The sequence below is a fragment of the Centrocercus urophasianus genome, unplaced genomic scaffold, assembly GCF_019232065.1.
Source record: "Centrocercus urophasianus isolate 14NV4802_14NV808 unplaced genomic scaffold, USGS_Curo_1.0 seq_50, whole genome shotgun sequence".
NCBI classification, from domain to species: Eukaryota; Metazoa; Chordata; class Aves; order Galliformes; family Phasianidae; genus Centrocercus; species Centrocercus urophasianus.
Window position 1 is genome coordinate 8,472 of NW_024885089.1, and position 20,131 is coordinate 28,602.

At 56.4% G+C, this 20,131-nt stretch overlaps 1 protein-coding gene across 2 annotated transcripts; it reads left to right on the forward strand.

Moving 5' to 3' along the window:
- The first annotated feature begins 563 nt into the window (after positions 1-563).
- On the forward strand, positions 564-19,581 carry GFRA2 (GDNF family receptor alpha 2). Of its 2 annotated transcripts, XM_042835222.1 has the most exons (9): positions 564-635; positions 4,475-4,789; positions 6,806-6,889; positions 9,967-10,315; positions 17,207-17,316; positions 17,407-17,547; positions 17,784-17,959; positions 18,823-18,876; positions 19,097-19,581. In XM_042835222.1, the coding sequence occupies exons 1-9, from the start codon at positions 596-598 to the stop codon at positions 19,223-19,225; spliced, it is 1,398 nt and encodes a 465-aa protein (XP_042691156.1). In that variant the 5' UTR covers positions 564-595; the 3' UTR covers positions 19,226-19,581. The 2 variants fall into 2 exon arrangements, with proteins under 2 accessions (XP_042691156.1, XP_042691155.1); XM_042835221.1 differs by lacking the exon at positions 564-635 and having other exon boundaries at positions 4,274-4,789.
- Positions 19,582-20,131: the final 550 nt, after the last annotated feature.

Below are 20,131 nucleotides of genomic sequence, written 5' to 3' on the forward strand. Positions count from 1 at the left end.
GACGGGGATGGAGGATCACAAGGAGTGGGGATGGAGGGATGGAGGGAGGAAAGGTTGGAGGGACACGGCGGTGCAGGGATGGGGGAAGGAGAGCCGGGCGTCCCCCAGCCGCGCTCTGGGCGCAGCCCCGTCCCCAGCCCTACAGAAGGGCGACGGAAGGGCGTCCGCGGCCGCGCTCCCCCCGCGCTGCGCTGCGCCCGAACCCCGCGGAGGGGCGGAGAGCGGCGGGGAGGGCCGGGCCGGGGCGGGAGGGAGGGAGGGACGGGCGGCACCGCCGGCTCTGCCCCTTCTCCTCCGCCGCCGGCGCTCGGCGAGAGCAGCGGGGCCGGGGGCTGCGGGAGGCGATGGGGATGCGGGAGGCGGCGGGACGGGGCTGAGCGGCCCCGCAACGGGCTCAGCGCACACCGCGCTCCTCCGCAGCGCTCCTCACCCGGATTTGGGATCTACCTGGAGGATCGCGTTGGGAATTGTCTTCGTTTTCTTCCTTTTTTTTTCCTCCCCCTTTCCCCCCCCCGCGGGGGGGGCGGGTGGGTGGGGGGGGGGTGTTGGGTGGGTTGTTTTTAACGCACGTGGAGGAACTCGTGGATGTACTAACATGATTTTGGCCAACGCCTTCTGCATCGTCCTCTTTGTAGGTGAGTGGCACCGGGGACGGAGGGCAGCGGTGCGATTCCTCCCCTCCGCGCTCTGCGCCTGCACCGGGAGCAGGAATTCAGCCGAGGGCAGCTCGATTTTCCCCATCTCCATCCAACTTAAGGCGGGGATAAAGCCCGGCTTCGCAGGGCCGTGCCCCAGCGAGCAGCGGGATCAGCCATCGGCGCGCGGCAGCCTCCCGTCCCCTCTCCCCGCAGCGTTGTTTTGGGTTCTGCTTTCCCCCCTTTGCCTTCGTTCCCCCCGTTCCTTGCAATGCCTTCCAAGCGCAGCGTTCAGAGTCGCTCGGGAAAGTTGAGCCGATTGCATGTGTGAGAGCGCAGGGAATTGCCGTCCCCGCTGCTGCAATCCGTGCGCTCTGCTTTCGTCCGTGTGCGCGTTGTTCGGAGCTCCGGCTGTGCCAGGAGGGGCTGTAGGGCAGCCCGACGCGGAGCCGAGGACGGCACAGCGAAAAGAAAGAGGAGGGAAGGGAGAAAAGTCAGAGGCCGAGGGGTGAGAAGGGAGAAAATCAGGAAGAGGGAATCAGGAGAGTGCGTTTTTGTCCTGAAATCTGTAGGAACGCGGTTTGGTTGCGCGCTGCGCTCCAGCTGCGCTCCAGCACTCAACCGCCATCCCATCGCCCTGCTGTAACGGAGCGCGGGAGCGCCGGCGGGGTGAAGGGATGGGAGAGGTGGATTTCGGCTCACAGAGCTCCCGGCGGAGCCCCCCGTGTGTGCGGGGAGCCCTTGGGTGTGCGGTGCTCGGCATCGCCGGGGATGCGCGGCTGCGGGGATGCGCCGTCCCCGTTGTGAGGCGGGGAAGGAGAGCCATGCTGCCGGGGGGCTGCGGGTCCCGTGCTGCTGTGTGGGGTGGGAGAAATCAGAGCCCTGATCTGGGGCGTCCTTCCCTTGTAAGGCTGTTGGGCGGGGGGAGCGTGAGGCTTCCCAGCCACACAGTGAGAGGTGGGGTGAGATGGGGGGCTGCTGGGGGGCGGCGGTTTGGATGCTCCTTGGGCTCAGTCGGAGATGTCGGATGAGGAGCTTCCAAAGGATGGGCACCTTCGGGATGGGGAGCACTGGGTGCATCCTTGAGGCGTCGGGGTATCTGAAAGCCGGACCCTCTGCCTCCATCCCCATGCCTTGGGGTGGGCAGGAGGGAGCCCAGCTCTCAGCGTCAGCTTCTTTTCTTCCCGGAGAGGCAAAAAAAATCCCTTTTGGTTGGCGATAACAGGAGCGAGGCTGCGTGCTCCTCAGCAGCGCCTTTTATTTATCGCCAAGTTGTGAGGATAAACATTCACCTCCTAACGCTGCCTGCGCCCGGAGGTCTCTGGCACAGCCGCCAAAAGGAAACGCGCATCGCAAAGAGGGGAGAAAAGAGGCTGCAGAGCACAGCGGGGCGGTCGCGCTGCTTGCTGAATGCTGGAGCCTCGTGCATCCGCCTGCAAACCCCGCGTGGTGCTCGAGCGGCACCCCAGGGACGGATGGGATTAGGTTGAAATTCTCTGCTGATGTTTTATTGATGTGAGTTTAGCGAGTGCGTGCTCCTCCATCCCGACCTCGCAGCTCGGGGGAGGTTCGGGGGTTTTGCCCTGCTTGGCGGTGGTGCCGTGAGGCGGCGGGAGGTGAAGCGCAAGGGGATAAAAAAGAAGCCTCCGTGTCTTCTGATCCAGTGGGTTTATGAGTGGGTTTTAGGCGCTGCCAAAAGGGGATGGCGATTGGAAGCTGCTGGGGTTGTGCCCTGGGGCCTTGGGAGCGCAGCGTGCGGTCAGTGGGTGGATTTACTGCTGAGCTCCTCGCCTGGAACCTCTGGATGCCCACCCCAGCACCTCGCTGCCCAGGGTGCCACCGACCCTTGTGAGGATGCTCCGTGATGCCCCAGCGCCTTTTGCACCGGAGCAATGCTGTCGTCTTTCCCGCATCATCCCAGCATGAGGAGCAAAGAGGTGGGAGCGCGGCCGGAGGAGAGGCTTCACACCAAGGGCGTGCAAAGAGGCTTCGTGGCATCAGCAGAAAAACGTGCAGCTGAGCTGTGGGTTTGCACAGGAGCTGGAAGGACGTGCAACCGGAGAAGCTGAGCTGTGGGATGGCTCTGCACGTCCTGAAGCAGCAGCAGCGTGTCCCAGCTCAGTGTCAAGCTGCAGTTTCCCCATCTGCGAGGATGCGGTGCCGGCCCCGCGTTGATCAGAGCGCCACAACCTCACCCGTCTCATGGCCAAGAGCTCGTGTGTCTGCCCACCTCGCTGCGTTTCTGCCTCAGGGAGCATTTGGGATGCCACCTTCTCCCCCTTCGGTGTGCAGATCCTGCCCACCTCCCCTGTGGAATATAATCGTGACCGCCCTGCATTGGATGTAACGTGGGATTTCTCTCGGGGACGTCGGATGGAGCCCAGCAGGATGGCATCATTCCACGGCCGGATGGCGGGCAGCAGATGTGCTCTCACAGGGCGGCGCTGCCCGTGCCCACCCCCCACCTTGCTCCAAGAGCCACGTAGACCTCAGTGCCCCTTATCCCCCCCCATGGCCTTGCATTGGCTCTGTGGCAGGCTGCTGGGGACGTGGAGCAACCCGCGTGGCCGAGTGGACACAGGTGGCCCTTGTCACATGCCTGTAGGTGTCACTGTCCCCACGCAGTACCCGGCCGAGCTCGGGGGCTTGGAGCTGGAGGCTGATGTTGGCTGTTCCCAAAGCAGGGCACAGCGGGGCACCAGGCGGGGCGTCCCTCCATGGGGACCCTCCAGGTCCCACTGCGTCCATCCCGAGGTTGCAGGTGGGCTCAGGAATGGTGGAAGCTCTGCATTCTCCTCCCTGTCTCCGTTGTGGCTTTGGAGACGCACGATGCCATTGCAGCCCATCCTTGTGCCTCTGTGAGCAGATCGTGGCCCTTCCTGGGGCCGAGACAGTGAGAATAATTTGGAAAGCAAAAAACAAAACCAAAAGAACAAAATCCAGCTGGGAGCACAGGGAATGGCTTTTAGTGAGGGGAGGGCACAGGGAGGGTGGCCAATGGAGGCAGTGGCCGCGCAAGGATGGGGCTGGAGCACGGCCACATCCCGTCGGCAGGCGGGGGGCCTTGCTGGGGGCACAGCTTGCACCACGCCAAGCCACAGCCCTGCCAAACCCGAGCGCTCAGAACCGTGAGTCAGATGCCCTAAAAATCCCATGGCAGGGCTGCAAACGCCGAGCTGCGAACTAAAAACAGCAGCACGCAGCACGAAAGGGGGGAGGGGGGGGTCAGATCCACTCGCTGCTTCCCTTGACTCTGCAGAGGTCAAGCACGGCGCGTTGCCTCCCCATCACCGGGGCTGGGAGCACGCTGCGTTTCGCTGCCGTTGGCTTTCGATACGAGCAGAGAGGCCCCACGTCCTCGTGCAACGCGCTCACCCCGCTCCCATGGCTATGGCATGGCCTTGCTGTAGGGGCACAGAGGTTGCACAGAGCCCCGCTGCTCCCTCCAGCCCATCCGTCACATATGGCCGTGTTTCGCAGACCCCTTTTGCAGACCCCCTTCCCATCCTCCCCCCCCCTCCTGAGGCTGCTGTCTGCAGAGGACACAGCGGCGTTGGGAAGAAATGGAAGGATGCTCAGAATTGGGGAGAAAGCGATGGGATGCGCTCCGTTTCCGGAGCAGCGCATGGTTTCCAAAAGTCTGAGTGTGATGGGAAGCACCCACAAAAGAGGCTCCCAAATCCCTCAGGTGTGAGGACAAGGATCAGCCCGTCCTCCTGCACCGGGACGGAGGCCGATGGATGGGGTTGGAGAAGGGGCACCGGGTACGAAGCCCTCCCCTCCCAGCTCCCCCTCACCTCTCTTTGCCCTCATCTCTCCCCTCATCTCCCCATGCTCAGATGAGACCCTCCGCTCTCTGGCCGCCCCCCCGTCCCCCCCCGGGCAGGACCCGCAGGGCTGGCGGGTGCCGGTGGACTGCGTGCGTGCCAGTGAGCTGTGTGCATCCGAGGGCAGCTGCAGCTCCAGGTACCGAACCCTGCGGCAGTGCCTGGCGGGACGAGACCGCAACACCATGCTGGCCAACAAGGAGTGCCAGGCGGCCCTGGAGGTGCTGCAGGAGAGCCCGCTGTACGACTGCCATTGCAAGAGGGGCATGAAAAAGGAGCTTCAGTGCCTTCAGATCTACTGGAGTATACACCTCGGGCTGGCCGAAGGTATGGGACGTTGGATTTGCATGCGGTTGCATGGGGAGAGCGCTCGGAGGATGCTGGTGGGGGAGGATGTGAGGATGCTTTTCCCTCATTCCAGCCTGCAAGAGGTTGGGGGCCCTTCTCTGCTGCCTGGAATGAGGGCAGCTGCTCCAGATCTCTCTTGCTGTAAATGATGGAGGAAATGGGGCTTTTTCCCATGGATTTGGGCAATCCCCGTGTCTGCCGTTTCCATTTTAAAGCACCCTGAGTTCTGCAGAGGTGAAGGGCAGGTGAGGGTTTCCTGAGATCATTTCCCCTTCCTCTGCTGCTCACCCTTCTCAGTGAGCCCAGTGCTGAGACTGAGGTCCTCGCAGCACTGCGGGGTCCATGGGCCCCCCTGGGGGAAGGATTTGATCCCCATGGTTGCCCCCATCCCCCTCTAACCTCACTCAGAAGGGGTGGAAGCAGAGGGATATTGCAGCCTTCGGAGGCAGTCCTGATTGCAGCCCATTGGAGGCATAAATCAGAGACCGGAGCAGCGCAGGTAATTGAAATTGGATTTTGCCAGAGCAGCGCTGGTTTGTTCACAGAAGGCAGCGTTATCTGCTGCCTGGAGGCAGTGGGGCTCAGCCCTCACCCCTCTGTGATCGCCGTGCTTTGCCCTGCCGTCGGGTGCTGGGTGGTTCTGAGCCACTTCCTTCCGATTTTGGGGGGCAGAACGCACTTTGGCACAGGAGCAGCCCGTCCTGGTTGAGGGCAGAGCATCCCTCCGAGCTGGGCAACCCCAAAAATGGCCCAGAGCAAGAATTGCTGCTAATTTCTCCCTGCTCCTCGTTAGCAGCCTTCCTTCAGGAGAGTCAGAGGGAACGGAGGGGTCTCGATGGGGATGGGAAAATGGGAGACGTCCCGTTTCTGGAGGAGAGGTGGGGGCTGCGTGCGCGGAGCAGGGGGTGTAAAACTGCATGGAGCCCCAGGCAGAGCCCAACCTCGTGCCTCTCAGAAGCGTGCTGCATCCCAGCCCTCGGGCAGCCGCTGCCATTAAGGAGTGCTGCTTCCACTCCTGGAGGTTAATTGCATCTCGGTGAGCTCAAGAAAAGTCCACTGCCCTTCTAATGCTGGCTAATTTTCCTAGCGAGCAGCAGGGTTCAGCTGGTATTTAATTATTTATTGCATCGGCAAAGCAATATAGCGAGAGGTTACAGCGTTTCCTAAATGCACTTTAATAAAGGTGCAATTTGTCATCGGGGCGTTGGGAAACCCAGCAGAACGGAGCTCAGAGCGCACTGCTTCCCCACCAGCAGTGACAGCAGAATCGTCCCCTGCCCCATAGCAGCGCCCAGCGTCACCACAGGGGGCAGGACTCTGCCCAAAGGCCCCATGGAAATCAATGCTCTGGGCTGCAGGTCAACCTCAGGCCGGGCTTTCCCAGCCTGGCCATCGATTTCTTTTTGGTAGGCATATTTGTGTATGTGATTATTCTTTAAACCTTGTGGCCGATGGGGTCGGAGGAGAGCGTTTCCTCTGGCTGGAGCTGCGGGCGGCTCTCCTGACATCCTCATGTGGGGCTGCACCAAGAGCAGGGTGGAAAGCATTTCACGGCAGTGCTTTGCTTTGAGTAAGGAAATGCTTTTTTTATGCTTTTTTTTTTTTGTTTTTAATATTTTTTTTTCCCCATACAAAAAAAAAAAATGGAAAAGAATTACTCATCCAGCACCGAGTGCAGGCCCCAAACCTCCATCCTGCAGCAGGAGCGCCGACCTTCCGCTCTGAACAGAAGGGATGCACTGAGCCTCTGCCAAACCCAAACCCAGACACCAGGCAGCTGCTGGCACCAAGCTGACCTGAGCAGCCCCACAAGGGCCCCCCACCCCTGCAGAGCCCCCAGGCCCCTTTATTTGCTCTGCCCTTCCTCGCAGGAGGGAGATGCTCGGAGTGGCTGAGCTCCTTCTCTTTCGTTTGCTTTTTGGGGTCTTTCGTTTGCTTTTTGGGGTCTTTCATTTGCTTTCTCTCCCTTTTCTCTTCCTCCCCGCCCCACTCCAGGAGAAGAGTTTTACGAAGCTTCCCCCTACGAGCCGATCACCTCTCGTCTCTCTGATATATTCAGACTCGCTTCAATTTTCTCAGGTAATCCATCCAGCCCCTGCTTTATCCTCCCTCACCCATGAATGCATCTTGCAGCTGAGCTCCGTGGCAATGAGACCAGAAGCCGTGGTTGGGTCCACGGCATCTCCAGCCCTCCCCACTCCCCCATTTGCATCTCCCTCACGCTTTGGGCATCTCTCTGCTGGCAGAGCTGGTGCTGAGGGGCGATGCTTGCTGTCTCAGCCCCAGAGATGCTGCTCAGAGCCTCTCGGAGCTCTTGGGAGCCCAAACCCCACACGGGTCCATTAGGAATTTCCTTTTTGCCATCTATTTCCATGACAACCCTCTTTCAAATTTAGGTCAGCAGCTCCGTGGCTTCTCCTTCTCCTCTGAACCCTTTTCTTCAGAGCCAGGTGGGGGCTTTGAGGACCCTGCATGATCCCTGGCACCCCTCCACGCCTTGGAGGACCCTTTTTGCCATCGCCTGAAGGGTTTGGGTGCTCAGCACTGGATCAGGAGGCGATGCCACTTCCTCCCATCTCCCGCACGCCTTTTTGGATTACATTACCATCAAGGAAATATTTTAGCTGCTGGAAAGTATGAGAAGCGGAGCGTCTGGAGCGGGGGATTAAATGCTCACGGGCTGATTTATTCATAAAAGCAAAGCGAGGGCAGAAGGAAAACCTCTGTGCCTTTTGGGGAAGGGGAATGGGATGTTCCACCATGGCCGTGGGGGTGGGCTTGCTGCTCCCATCCCAGCCCTTCTCCATCCCCCTCCCATGCAGGATTTAAGCAAGGCTGGGGGTGAGGGCAGCCAGGAGCCCCGACCTGCAGCCCGTGTGCTCGAAGCAAATGAGCTGCTCTTGTTGTTTCTGGATAACAAGGCTGAGCCGCACGCTGCTAATTGCCTATGGGGATAGCGGGGGATTACATTACCCTGCTGGAAGGAAGGGGCTGGGGAAGCAGGGAGCGATGCTCTGTGTGGGCATAAGGGGGGGAGCGGGAGGCTGGGGGTCCCGCGAGGCAGAGCAGCAGGTGAGGATGCTCGCAGAGCGCCCTGCAGAAGCGGCAGCCCTGCATGCAAAGCAGGAGCGGGGAAGGAGGGAAAAACCTCAGCTCTGGTTGCTGGCATGAAGGGGGAATTGGAGCAGCAGGATCAAGTGCATTGCCCAGGGCTGCGCGGGGAGCGCGGATCGGCGCCAGGGTTTGCACGGCTCTGCTTCACGCAGCTGCCATTCGGGATCAGAACTTTGCTTGGAAGCTTTGGGGTCGTCCCACAAAAGCAATGGGCATCACGGAGCAGCGCTGCCTTCCTCACCCCTCTTCCTCCTTCCCCCATCTCCATTCTATGCCCAGGGGTCGGCCGGTGGCACCGCGTCCCCCAGCGCTCCGCGGCCCTTCTTCCCTTTCTGCCTCATGAAATTTTCATGCTTGTGCTTTATTAATGAGCTCCCCAGAATCGCTGCGCTCCAGAGCAGCCGCTCCATTAGCATGCAGCCAGGTCCCTGCAGATCCGGGGCAGGGCAGCAGCTGCTCGGGAGGATTAGGCAGTAAATCGGCGCTTTGCACAGAGCCCACGGGTGCTCCGTGAATCCCAGAGCTGAGCAGGAGCTGACCTGAAGCAGAAAGGAGGGCCACGCTTCCCCCATCCTCTTCAAATCCTTTTCCCCTTTCTGTTGTGCTGGCATCAGCATCATGAGCTTCCTCCATCCTCAGTTGGAGGGAACCCATTGCACGGCAGGGTTGGCGGGCTCCTGCAGTCAAATTCCGGCCCCAACCCCGCTCTGGGCCTGCAAAGCCCTCTGTGTCTCATCTTTGCTCCTTCCTCCCCTTCTCACAGCTTTATTCCTCTCCTCTCCGACTAAAACGTCTCTCTTAGCTCAGACAACCTTCCTGCTTCTCGCACTATTTTTCAAGGCAGATCTGCTTATAAATCATATATCATAAGGACTCACTTTACGCATGTCGTGTTGAGCTCCTCGCCCTGCTCCCATGTGGGGCATTCATCACACAGGTGACACTTGGTGGCATCCTGAGAGCAGCTCAGGGATGCTGGTGGGGGTGCATACGGGTTTACCTATGGGGTGCAGGAACTGGGAGTTTGCATGGGGCAAAACGAAGGGAAGGGTGTCGTGCTTTGACTTTTAATTGGGATCTGTTAATGCAGGCAGGTGCTTGTGATCATCCGTGTTGAGATGCCCGCATCAAGTTGGGATGCCCACACTGGTTGGGATGCTCACACCGAGTTTATTAAGACCTCTGGAACGGAGACCGATCTGGTCCTGTGCTGTCCCAAAATGCTTCCAGGGCTGTGGGCATCGCTCCATGGGAAGCAAAGCAAGGAGGGGAGCAGCACTCTCCATTGCACCCGATTGCTGTTTGCTAATTAGCAGGGCCCTACAAATACGCCTGGTAGGGAACTCTCCTCCGTGCTGTCATTTGTCTTTGCCAGCGGGAAGCAGGAGACAATGGAAGAGTCCACAGAATTGGCTGGGCTGCGCAAGGAGAGGAAATTAGGGGAGAAATTGCTGGTGCAGTCAGGTGACTTTAAAATAGCACCTGGCCTGCCAAGGGCAATTCATCATTTTGACAAAAATAAAGAAAAAACCAGCTCTTGTTCCTGCTCGGTGGTTCAGCTCCTCTCCTGCCCTCCTCTCCTCCGTGTTTGCTGACGGTTGGGATTCCCAATGGTGTGGGATGCAGCTTAGTGCTGGTGGCAGCTCTGACCTCATCCTTCCCCCCCGGGGCTCGTGGGGTGACCTGGATTTGGGGGTCCTGGTGGGGATTGCTTGGCCCCTGTGCAGCTCAGCAAATGGTTCTGCTTTAGAGCAGCCTGGATAATTAATAATTATTCTTGGAATAATTAACTAGAGAAAAAAAACCCAAAACAACTGCTGCAAAGTCACTGTGTGAGCTACGAACTGAGGGCTGCCTGACTGCATCCCTTTGTGCATTGGGTGCGGATGAACCCTTTTTGTGCTAGAGGACGACCCTTCCCACGTTGGAGGAAGAGCTCCAACTGGGTGAAAACTGAGCGGATCTGCAGCATCCAAACCCTCCCCACCTCCGAACCCCACACTGCCGTCGCCCCCTTCTCACCTCTTCTCCCCTCTTGGCAGGAATGGACCCCGCCACCAATTCCAAAAGCAACCACTGCCTCGACGCGGCCAAAGCGTGCAACCTGAACGACAACTGCAAGCGCCTGCGCTCGGGATACATCTCCACCTGCAGCAGGGAGATCTCGCCCACCGAGCACTGCACCCGGCGGAAATGCCACAAAGCCCTGCGCCAGTTCTTCGACCGCGTGCCCAGCGAGTTCACCTACCGCCTCCTCTTCTGCTCCTGCAAGGACCAGGCGTGCGCCGAGCGTCGGCGGCAAACCATCGTCCCTTCCTGCTCCTACGAGGACAAGGAGAAACCCAACTGCTTGGATCTGCGCAACGTGTGCCGCGCCGACCACCTGTGCCGGTAACGGGGCCGTGGGACGGGGCTGCGGTTGGGTTGGAGGCGTTTTCCTTGCGTGGCTCTTTGCATCCTCCTGGGTCTCCTCCTGAGCGCCGGTTTGGTGCACGATGAGGGAGGGTCGTGGCTGTGGTTGCTGGTGAAGAGGTGTTGGGCTGGGAGGTGGCCTGGAGCGCGTGGAGAAGAAGGCTTTGTTGTAATTCACCCTTCTTTCACCAGCCCAATATTTGGTTGCTCCTCCCCCTTATTACACTCCAGGTGAAATGCCTCCCATTCTTGTTTTTGCTCCACATGCAGTGCTGCTTGCTCTTGTTTTCACTCTGCGTGCACTTGAAAGGCCAGAGTTTCTCTGGTAAGGGAGCCTTTGCTCTAGGGAAGTCCGTGGGGCTTTTGCAATCTGAGCTTTATTCAGTGTGTTTTGTCTACGACTTCCATATGCTTGACTCTTCCATGATGTAAAAGACAGCAGGATGTTGTGAATTTAACTCTTTTTGAAGATGGGTGCTTCCTCATCGATGCCACACTTATTTTTTTTGTGATTAGTAGTACAGTAACATCTCCAAAATGCATGGAGTAGGAGGAGGCAGCAAAGCCTGTGAGCCAGAGATGCCTTTGGGCTTTAAGATAGGAAGAAAGCAGAGGGGAACAGTCCTTGTAGGTGAGCCCAGGGGTCGGAGGGTGCTTTGCTCCATCTCCCCAAGCTATGAGGCCGGCTAATTGACATTGCCTTGAAATGAGTGCCAAAGGCACAGAGCTTCAGTGCCCACACCAACCGAATCCCATCGCTGTGCTGTCTGCACCCCAGCAGAACCTCACTGCTGCCATACGCGCCGTTTTCCGTGCGGTAGAGCGAAGTCGGGGGCAGGTGAGGCTTCTTCTCTATTATAAAACTCATAATTCATACAGCAAAAATCCTCCTGCCGCCCTCCAAGCCCCGGATCAGCCAAGAAGTTTCCTGCGAGAAGGAGGGTCTCGGTGCCATCAGGGTGATGGAGGTTCCCGCAGCCCGGTGGCAAAATAAATAAGAGCGCTCCGCGTCTTCCTCTGGCTGCGTTCAAAGCGTGGGAATGTGGCTTTCTATCAAAAAGTAATACAATGCGCCAATGGGTGTGAATAAAAGATAGCAGGGCTGTGTGAGCCGCAGCCAAATTAACGGCAGCACCTCTCCATCAGCGGGAGACGCTTGCTCAGGAGTTCGGTGCCGCGGAGGTGAATAACCCGCGTCAGCAGCTCTGGGGCTGTTTTGCTCCGTAGGGGAATGCATTTTTTTGGCAGTGCCCGGCTGGTGGATAAACCCAGCATTTATTTCTGGGGTTTGGTGTGCAGAGCTTTGCTTTCCTCTGAGCCGTTTTCCTCCCCGTGATGGGACCCCTGTGTGTGTGCAGTCTGACCTGGGTTTGCACTGAGGTCCCACCCCATCCCTGCTAACCCTGCGGGGGGGGGCTGAGGAGTGTGGGTTGCTTTGCTCCTGGCTGTAAGTAGCTTGCATGGAGCACTGGGGTGCAGGAGGGGTTAAGAGCCTTCGGGGCAGCCAGGGATGCTGATGCTCTCCCCTGAGGGATGCTGACGCGCTCCAGCAGCTCGCATGACCTCAATGTGTTTGCAGCTGTGAGAGCACTTTAAAGCTGTGACCTATCCGGGCCAAACCACCTGAGCTGAACTCTCTGCAGGAGTAAAAAGGAAAGGATTTGTTTCCCGATTGACGTTGCCTCACAGATGACAGAGGGTTTCGCCACTGGTGGTGTTCGGGATGGGGACACAGCGTGCCCTGCTGCTATTTCAGCCTGGAGCCCTCTCTGTACAGCACTCTGCGCGGGGGATGCTCTGTTACAGGGGCAGCCCTGGGGCCACCAACCCCTCCCCACGGGATGCCCGGTCCCCAAGCTCAGCTCCCAGGGTGCAATCAAGCCCAGCTCGCTGCAATTTGCACAGCTCTTTGTGCCAAGAAGCTTTTCCCAGCACGGCGGAGGAGCCTGACAAACTCCCCGAGCTTTGTGTCTGATTGCAACGGACAGGTTTTAGCTCCCAGAATATAAAAACCTTTTGCAAAACACTAACCTCAGCTAAGGGGAAAGGGAAGGAGAGGGGAGAAAAGAGCTGATTTCAGCAGCTGCAGTTTGCTGTATTTTTCATCTTGCATCAGCAAGTCGGGAACACAAATAATCTGGTCTTATATGCTTCACTGATGCTGGTGTTGAAGAATTTCCCTGCCTCCACTGTAGCTCCTCTGCATCCAAAGGCAGAGTGGTGGTGTTCAGTTGCCTCAGTTTTCTCCATTTTTCAGTGCTTTCCAGCAGTTCTTGTGGCTGGGGATGAGGGATGGAGGCAGCAGTGCCCCTAGGAGAGGCAGTGGGGTTTGTTTTTGCAGAGCTGGGCTGGAAATGATCCCGTTTTGGCTGTGTTTTGGAAGCTGTGCAAAGCCCCGGGGAGGGGAAGCATTTCTTTCTCGGGGAGGTTTGGCTCCATATTGATCCAACGGGAACAGCACGCGTTCCTTCAAACCTTCGCGCCCTTTGTTTAGCACAAAGTGCCATCCATAATGGATGTTTCCTTGATAAACAGCAGAGCAGCAGCTCAACTTTCTCATTAGCGTGTAATGAGCAGCTCAGGAGCGTGGCTCAGCTGTCTGCATCCGTCTGGGGAGGAGGGGGAGAATTTATCAGCCATTCTGGGAGTGACACAGGGGAGCAGTGCTGAGGGGTCCCAACAGGGTCTTGAGCAAGATGTGGAATGGTCAAGGGGGTCCCAATGGTGTCTTGTGTGGGATATGAGGGGTCAGTAGGGTCTTGAGTGGGACACGGTGTGGTCAATGAGATCCCAAGGGCATGGACAGTGGGACCTCAATGGGGTCTTGTGTAGGATACGACACAGTCAATGGGGTCTTGAGTGGGACATAACATCACTGGGGTCCCATCAGGGTCTTGAGCAGGATGTGGAATGGTCAAGGGGGTCCCAATGGGGTCTTGTGTGGGATATGAGGGGTCAGTAGGGTCTTGAGTGGGACACAGTGTGGTCAATAAGGTCCCAAGTGGGAGACGGTGTGGCCAATGGGGCCCCAAGGGCATGGACAACAGGACCCCAATAGGGTCTTGTGTAGGATATGATGTGGTCAGGGGGTCTCAGTGGGGTCTCGAGTGGGGCAAGGAACGGTCAACACCAGTGGGGTCCCAAAAGGGTCTTGAGCAGGACACGGAATGGTCAATGGGGTCCAAATGGGATCTTGTGTAGGGCATGGCATGGTCAGTGGGGTCCCAGTGGCGAGCTGCAATACGGGGAAAATCTCCAAATTCATCTTAAATATCAAGTGTGCGAGGATTGGTGGCTTTGGCTTCTCACCAAAGGAAGGAACAGGGAGGATGGAGAGCAGGGATGAGGATGAGGTGCACCCTGTGGGCACCCGTGTGTGGAGGCAGCCAGCAGCAATCCAGGCTTGGTGGCCGCCTCGCTCAAGGCTAAGCACACTCTTAACAAAATAAGTCAATTCACACTGAATAATTAAATAGAGAGCCTTCATAAGTATTGACTTAATGTGACAGCAAGTCTATACTGACTCAGGGTTTGCTTATGTAAACACAATCTCCTGTTCGGCTTAGTTAGCAGTTCAATGAAATAGAACAGTCCTTCAATTAAAATCAAATGATGCGTGTGTTTAATTCTTCCCTTCTCTTGCCGGGTAATGATAGGGTTTGAGCATAGGCAAGGGGATAAAAAAAAAAATAATCATTGAACTGCTCTTATCTGTGATGAATCAAAACGCAGCGTCCCAAAAATACATCTGGATGAACAAACTTCTTGCTTAGCGGCTCCCAGCTCAGCCCTGTGTCTCTCCATCCATCCTCAATTCTCTTTTTCTCTTGTCAGCTCAGCTTTTCCTGCTCTGTAGTTTGGGGTTCTCCTGTTGGAGAAGTGAGCAGGGTGGGTGGAGGGGAACTGGGCTTTTTTCGTGTTCTGCTGGGCTTTGCATCTTGTAGCCTTGCGAGCATCTGTGAGACATTGTTCCTGCTGCACATCTCCGTGCGGGTGTCTATTAAAGCCATTTTTCCTTGGTCCCTGTAAATTGCCTGTGAAAAACACATCTTGAGTAATCTCGGACATTTTCTGCATGAAATATTCAAGAGCCTGATACCGTTTGCTTTGATGGATAGTGAGTTATCACCAGCGCAGGGCTCGGGTTTCGTACAGGCATGCGGTGATGGGAACAATTAGCACCCAATTAGGCACCTTGCATCTGTTGCGGGGAATTTTCTGCTTAGAAATTGCGATGTGCCAACAAGCAGAAAGAAAACCAACCATCAAAGCCCTCCGCTGTGCAGGTATCTTTGAATATCAGAGGGAGGTGTCGTGCTGGATTCCTGCACACAGCAACGCAGGCAGAGAGCAGTGGGACGGATGGGATCCCTGCAGCGGGGCACAACGAGGGGATGAGGCACCACGAGTCCTGGCCATGACCTGATGCTCCAGGATGGATGCAGGGGTCTTGCAGAAGGGCTGGAAAGAATCTGAAGATGAAAAAATGAAGGGTTGGCTTGGAGGGGTTTGTATTTTTGGGGGGGATGTATGAGGGTCAGCTGGAGTTGGGCAGGGAAAAGTAGCAGCAAACCCTTGGCATCACCCACGTCCTCCTACCCCAGCGATCAAACGTTTTGCAGCTGCATCAAAGGGAAACAGCTTGGGAAGCCCAAACTATGAAATCAGTGCTCAGGCTGGCTTGAGGATGCACAACTGTAGAAAACTACGGTTTTTGCTTCTCCCTTCTCCTCTCCTTCGTGCCCTCGTGGCTGCGCTCGCTGCCTCCTGTGCTGACCCCCAGCGCTTCGAGGCAGGGGCTGGCAGAGCCCACCTGCCACCCCGCGTAACAAGGCAGCACTTGGCACAAATGCCTCTGTTTCTGCTCAGATGCACTTGGCTTCGGCTCCATCTCCCTTTCGCCTGGGCACTTAAAAGCAGAAATCTGAGAAGCCATGGGCTGCTTCCAGCAAGGTTTATTCCTGGCAGTTAGAGCCTCATCCACCGACTCCAAACTCATTGTATACAACGGAAAGAGTGACATCTGGCTTGGATATTCTGGAAAGATTACCAGCTGGCTTGTCATGTATTATGAAAAGAATAACATTTGCCTTAGAGGATGCTACAAGCCAGGAGCATGGCCCCAGGGATCAGCATGACAAATTTTTGTGGCACTCCGTGATGAACTTGCCACAGTTCTTTAAGAGAACTGACGTGCCTTCGCCTCTGATTTGGGGAGAGGAGTGATGTTGGAAAATCTTATCTCCTGCAGAGCAGAGGGGGAGGCCAAAATCCTATGGTAGGGAGTAGGGATAGAGATTTGCTGCAGTGCAAAGCCCATGTGGGCTTTCCCTTCTTCTCCATGTTGAAAATGGGAGCAAGACCCCAGCCTTTCCTATGCAGGTGAGCAGACATCCCCACCTGCAAGGCTCAGAGGTGCAGTAGCACGATAGAAAGCACAGCAATGATAGCAGAACAGTGAGGTCCCAGGCTACAGCAAGCGAGGATTTGCTCAAATGAGGGCAGGGAAGGGGTGAATCCTGGCTCCAGCCCTTCGGGTCACTCAGTGCATTGCATTGCATGCAGCTGAGCTCCCCTGGGTTGGCCCTGCCTTCCCACCAGGTGCTCCATCACTGCTTCAAGCCACGACCCAGCATTTCCACTACAGGTGCGTTGCTGCTATTTGTCAGCACTCCCCGTGTGCCATGAGGCAATGGGGCTGAATCTGCCCCCTCCTTCCCCTTAGTGCACTTGAGACCCACGGTGCTGAGAAGCGTTGGATAAACGCAAGGTGTTTCTGCAGAGCCCTTCTGCCTCGTTCAATCACCGCTTCATTTGTTCCTCCATTTAATTTGATCAAAAACCTCCCGAAAACAAATCATTCCTATTTAAAAAACAACACAATTTCCAGCCTTCGCTTCCATCAGTTCTTATGGCTCCAGGCAGGTAGCGCGGGATGATTCAATCACTGCTTGGACAAAGATGACATTTAATTAAGAAGGAAGGGAAAGGAAGGAAGGAAATAATGTATGCCTCCTTCTTTCTATATGACGTGCGAGGAAAGGAACGGAGGAGATTTTCTCTTGTGAAACGCGAGGTCTCATCTCCGGTGCCAGCAAATCAGCAGTTCCCCCTTGTGATTGAGATCCAACGTGGGCCACAGCTCAGCTTCACGTCCATTCATTTGGGGTCCGAATCTGTGGGGAAAGCTCTGCGTCCATCTGTCTGCCCACACCGTCCGTCCATCCTCTCCTCCATCCTTCCCCTCCTCTTCGGCCCTCACGCCGTTCATCCATCCCAAGCGTTGTGCTGAGGCTGAACGCGCACTGCGGGATTTTATTTCATTTCTTCTGGTGTGGATTTGGTTCTGTCAGCAATGCTGGGGGACCGATACACCCAGATAGAACCACGTTTCCATCCTCCCTGATGTCTGCACTTCCACAAGTGGAGGAGGGCAGTAGGCACATAGGGCAGTAGGCACGGGGGCCCATCCCACTCCTGGGTTTTCTGCTTTGTTTTTTCCCCTGTCTCAGTCCCAAAAGGGGGAAAAAAAATATGTCTCTCAACCTTTAATTGCACTCTAAGCTTTCACGTTTTAATGGGAGATGAAAACAAGTAGTCAGATTTTACAGTCATGTAATGATGCTGGGAGCAGCATGATGAGACGGCGACGTTGATGGGATGTTGGCAGCGTGGTGAGGGGAGGGGAATGGGAAGCAGCAACGGATGGAGATGAGTGTCCCGTGCTCAAGGCTTCGTGCAACTGCTGAGCCTCCAGCTCTCCTCTATCTCTCTTCTATCCCGTTTATTTTTATTTTTCACTCTTAAGATTTTGCTCCCTCATTGCAGAAGCGTGAAATCCTGTTTCCTCTCTCTGCACTCTGCCCCCAGGTCCCGACTGGCTGATTTCCACGCCAACTGCCAGGCCTCCTTCCAGTCACTGACCAGCTGCCCTGGGGACAACTACCAGGCGTGCCTGGGCTCCTACACAGGGCTCATTGGTGAGTGCTGTGACGGGTGGGAGAGAGCTCCCTCCAGCCACAACCCCTCCCTGAGCCTTCATCTTATTTCCTCTTCCTCATCCGGTGCAGGTTTTGATATGACGCCCAACTACGTGGACGCCAGCACCACCAGCATCACCATCTCGCCCTGGTGCTCCTGCAAGGGCAGTGGTAACCTGGAGGAAGAGTGTGAGAAGTTCCTGAGGGACTTCACTGAGAACCCCTGTCTCCGTAAGGCTCTCCCCCATCCATCCCACCCCACCCTACCCCCTCCTGTCTTATCCCATCCCCATCCCCCTCCCACCCCATCCCATCCCATCCCACCCCATCCCACCCCATCCTATCTCATCTCCATCCCCATCCCCATCCCATCTCCATCCCCATCCCATCCCATTCCACCCCATCCCACTCCATCCCATCCCATCCCATTCCTAAGTCCACATGTCAACACCTTCTCCTGCCCTCAGGAAACGCCATCCAAGCCTTTGGCAACGGCACTGACGTCAACCTTTCCCCCAAGAACCCCTCACCTCCCATCACAGTGCCTCCCAAGATGGAGAAAAGCCCTGCCTTGCCTGATGACATCAACGACAGCAACACCATGTATGACACGAGCATCATCACCACCTGCACCTCCATTCAGGTAGGAACTCTGCAGCTGACCGGTTGCGCTGATGCAGGGAATTGTAGAATCATTAAGGCCGGAAAAAACTGCTGGGATCAGCAAGTCCAACCATCAACCCATCACCGCCATGCCCAGAGGATCACAGAATCGTTCAGGTTAGAAAAGACCTCTAGTCATCAAGTCAACTGTCAACCCATCATCACCGAGCCCACCAGCTCAGCTCAGCACCGGATGCGGTCTGGATGGGCTGTTGGTACCCCACGTGCGTGGCCACCACAGTCCTTCTCCGAGGGGCTCTGCAGCAGAGCCACTGCTGTGCCTGGTGAATGCTGTGCACACGGTCAGCATCGCCTTCACCCACACAGCGTCACCCGTGGGCAGCCTCCGGTTAGATCCGTCGTGCTTGAGTTATCAGCTCTGCAGTTTTATGCTTAATGGCTCTGTGAGACGATCGGCGGCTCCATTTCCCTGCCCCCTGGGTGCTGGGGGAAGGAAACTGGGAGCACTGGGGGCTGAGGTGCAAGAACAGGAGGATCTGTGCTCCACTCCGTGCTCAGGACCTGCTCTGAGCCCCACTTACGCCCTTGGCTTGGTCAGGATGAAAACCAATTATGCTCCATGTTATTTTGGGCAAGCTGGAATAGGTGCGTTTTCTTGCATTTTGCTGCCTTGCTGCTTTGCTCTGGGGTGGGAGCAGGATGGGGACATTGCCTTCTACATGGGAGGATTTGCAGCAGGGCGTGGGCCTGGGGCTGAATGCATGCTTGCAACTTTTGGTTGCAAAAAAAGAAAGCAATGAAGTGTGTAGCAAAGATCCCGAGCCACCTGGGGTGCAGCCCTGTGTGCACGAGCGTGCCCTGAATCTCCTTTCTCTCCTCCAGGAGCACGGACAGAAGCTTAACAAGTCCAAAGAGCAGAGCCTGTGCTACTCAGAGGTAATTTGGGGCAGGGGGAAGGTTGGGAAGGAGGTCTGGTGCTGGGAGCTTCGGTTGGGTGGGGACCTGTCACCAGCAGATGGATGGGGACCCATGGACTTGTTTTCATTGCTTAATGAGCCAAAAAAAAAAGTAAAAAAAAAAGTGATGTATCCCAAAACTGAATGCTTCCCCCCAATATTCTGAGCGCGCTGCTGATCCCCGCTGTCCCCCATCCCAGACCCAGCTCACCACGGACACGATGCCAGACCAGAAGACCTTTGTGGACCAGAAGGCAGCCGGCAGCCGGCACCGGGCGGCCCGCATCCTTCCAGCTGTGCCCATCATGCTGCTGAAGCTGCTGCTATAGGGAAGATTGCCGCATCTCAGCGGGAGCGCTGGGCTCACCTCGGGCTCCAGACTGCAAGCGGAACACCAGCGATGCCCAAGGCCAGAAGGACCCTCACAGTGCTGGGAAACTTCGATGGTTTTCTTTTTATTTTTCCTTTTTTTTTGTTGTTGTTTTGGGTTGGTTTTTTTTTTTTTGGCCTTTCTGTTCGTTTCATGGTGCGTTGGGGTTTCTACGCTCGAGCGCTCGCCCGGCACGACCCACCTGGGCACCCACAAAGGGGAACCGACGCGATCAACGGCACCGGGGATGGGAAAAAGGCACCGAGCGGAGCTCTGGGACAGGGGCTGCCTGCAGGGCCACCAACCCAGCGTGCTGCAGGGACCCGCTGGGGACGTGGGACGTTTGCTCATCGCCGCGGCACGGCGCTGCCAATGGGGCTCCTTCGGGCACAGGCTGCGCTCCGCCGCTCCACGTCGTCCCCGGGATCGTTTCCTTTTCCTTTCCCGTGGTTGGTGAGAGCTTTAAAATCAGAAAAGAAACCAATATTCAAACGGTGTGAGGCTGTCCTGATGTTTTCTATCTGCCACTCGGAGGGGAGAGATTTTCCTTTGTATTATTTTCCTTTGTCTTCCCCTTTAATCCTTGTTTCCCATCTTCATTCCATCGGATTTGGTTGGAATGGGATCCAAGCCCAGCAGCGGTTGGAATCCCATGTATGTTACTCAGTTCTCTTTTATATATACATATATAGCATATGTATATAGCACTCACCTATACCTACAGATACGTATGTAGATACATAACCATGTACATCTATGGCGTGGCTTCCTAAAATTTCCTTTCCTCTTTCTTTTTTAAGAAGGAAGCGCTCAAACGGGCGGCGGCTACAAAATGTATTATTGTAAAGTTTATTTTTTTTAAGCG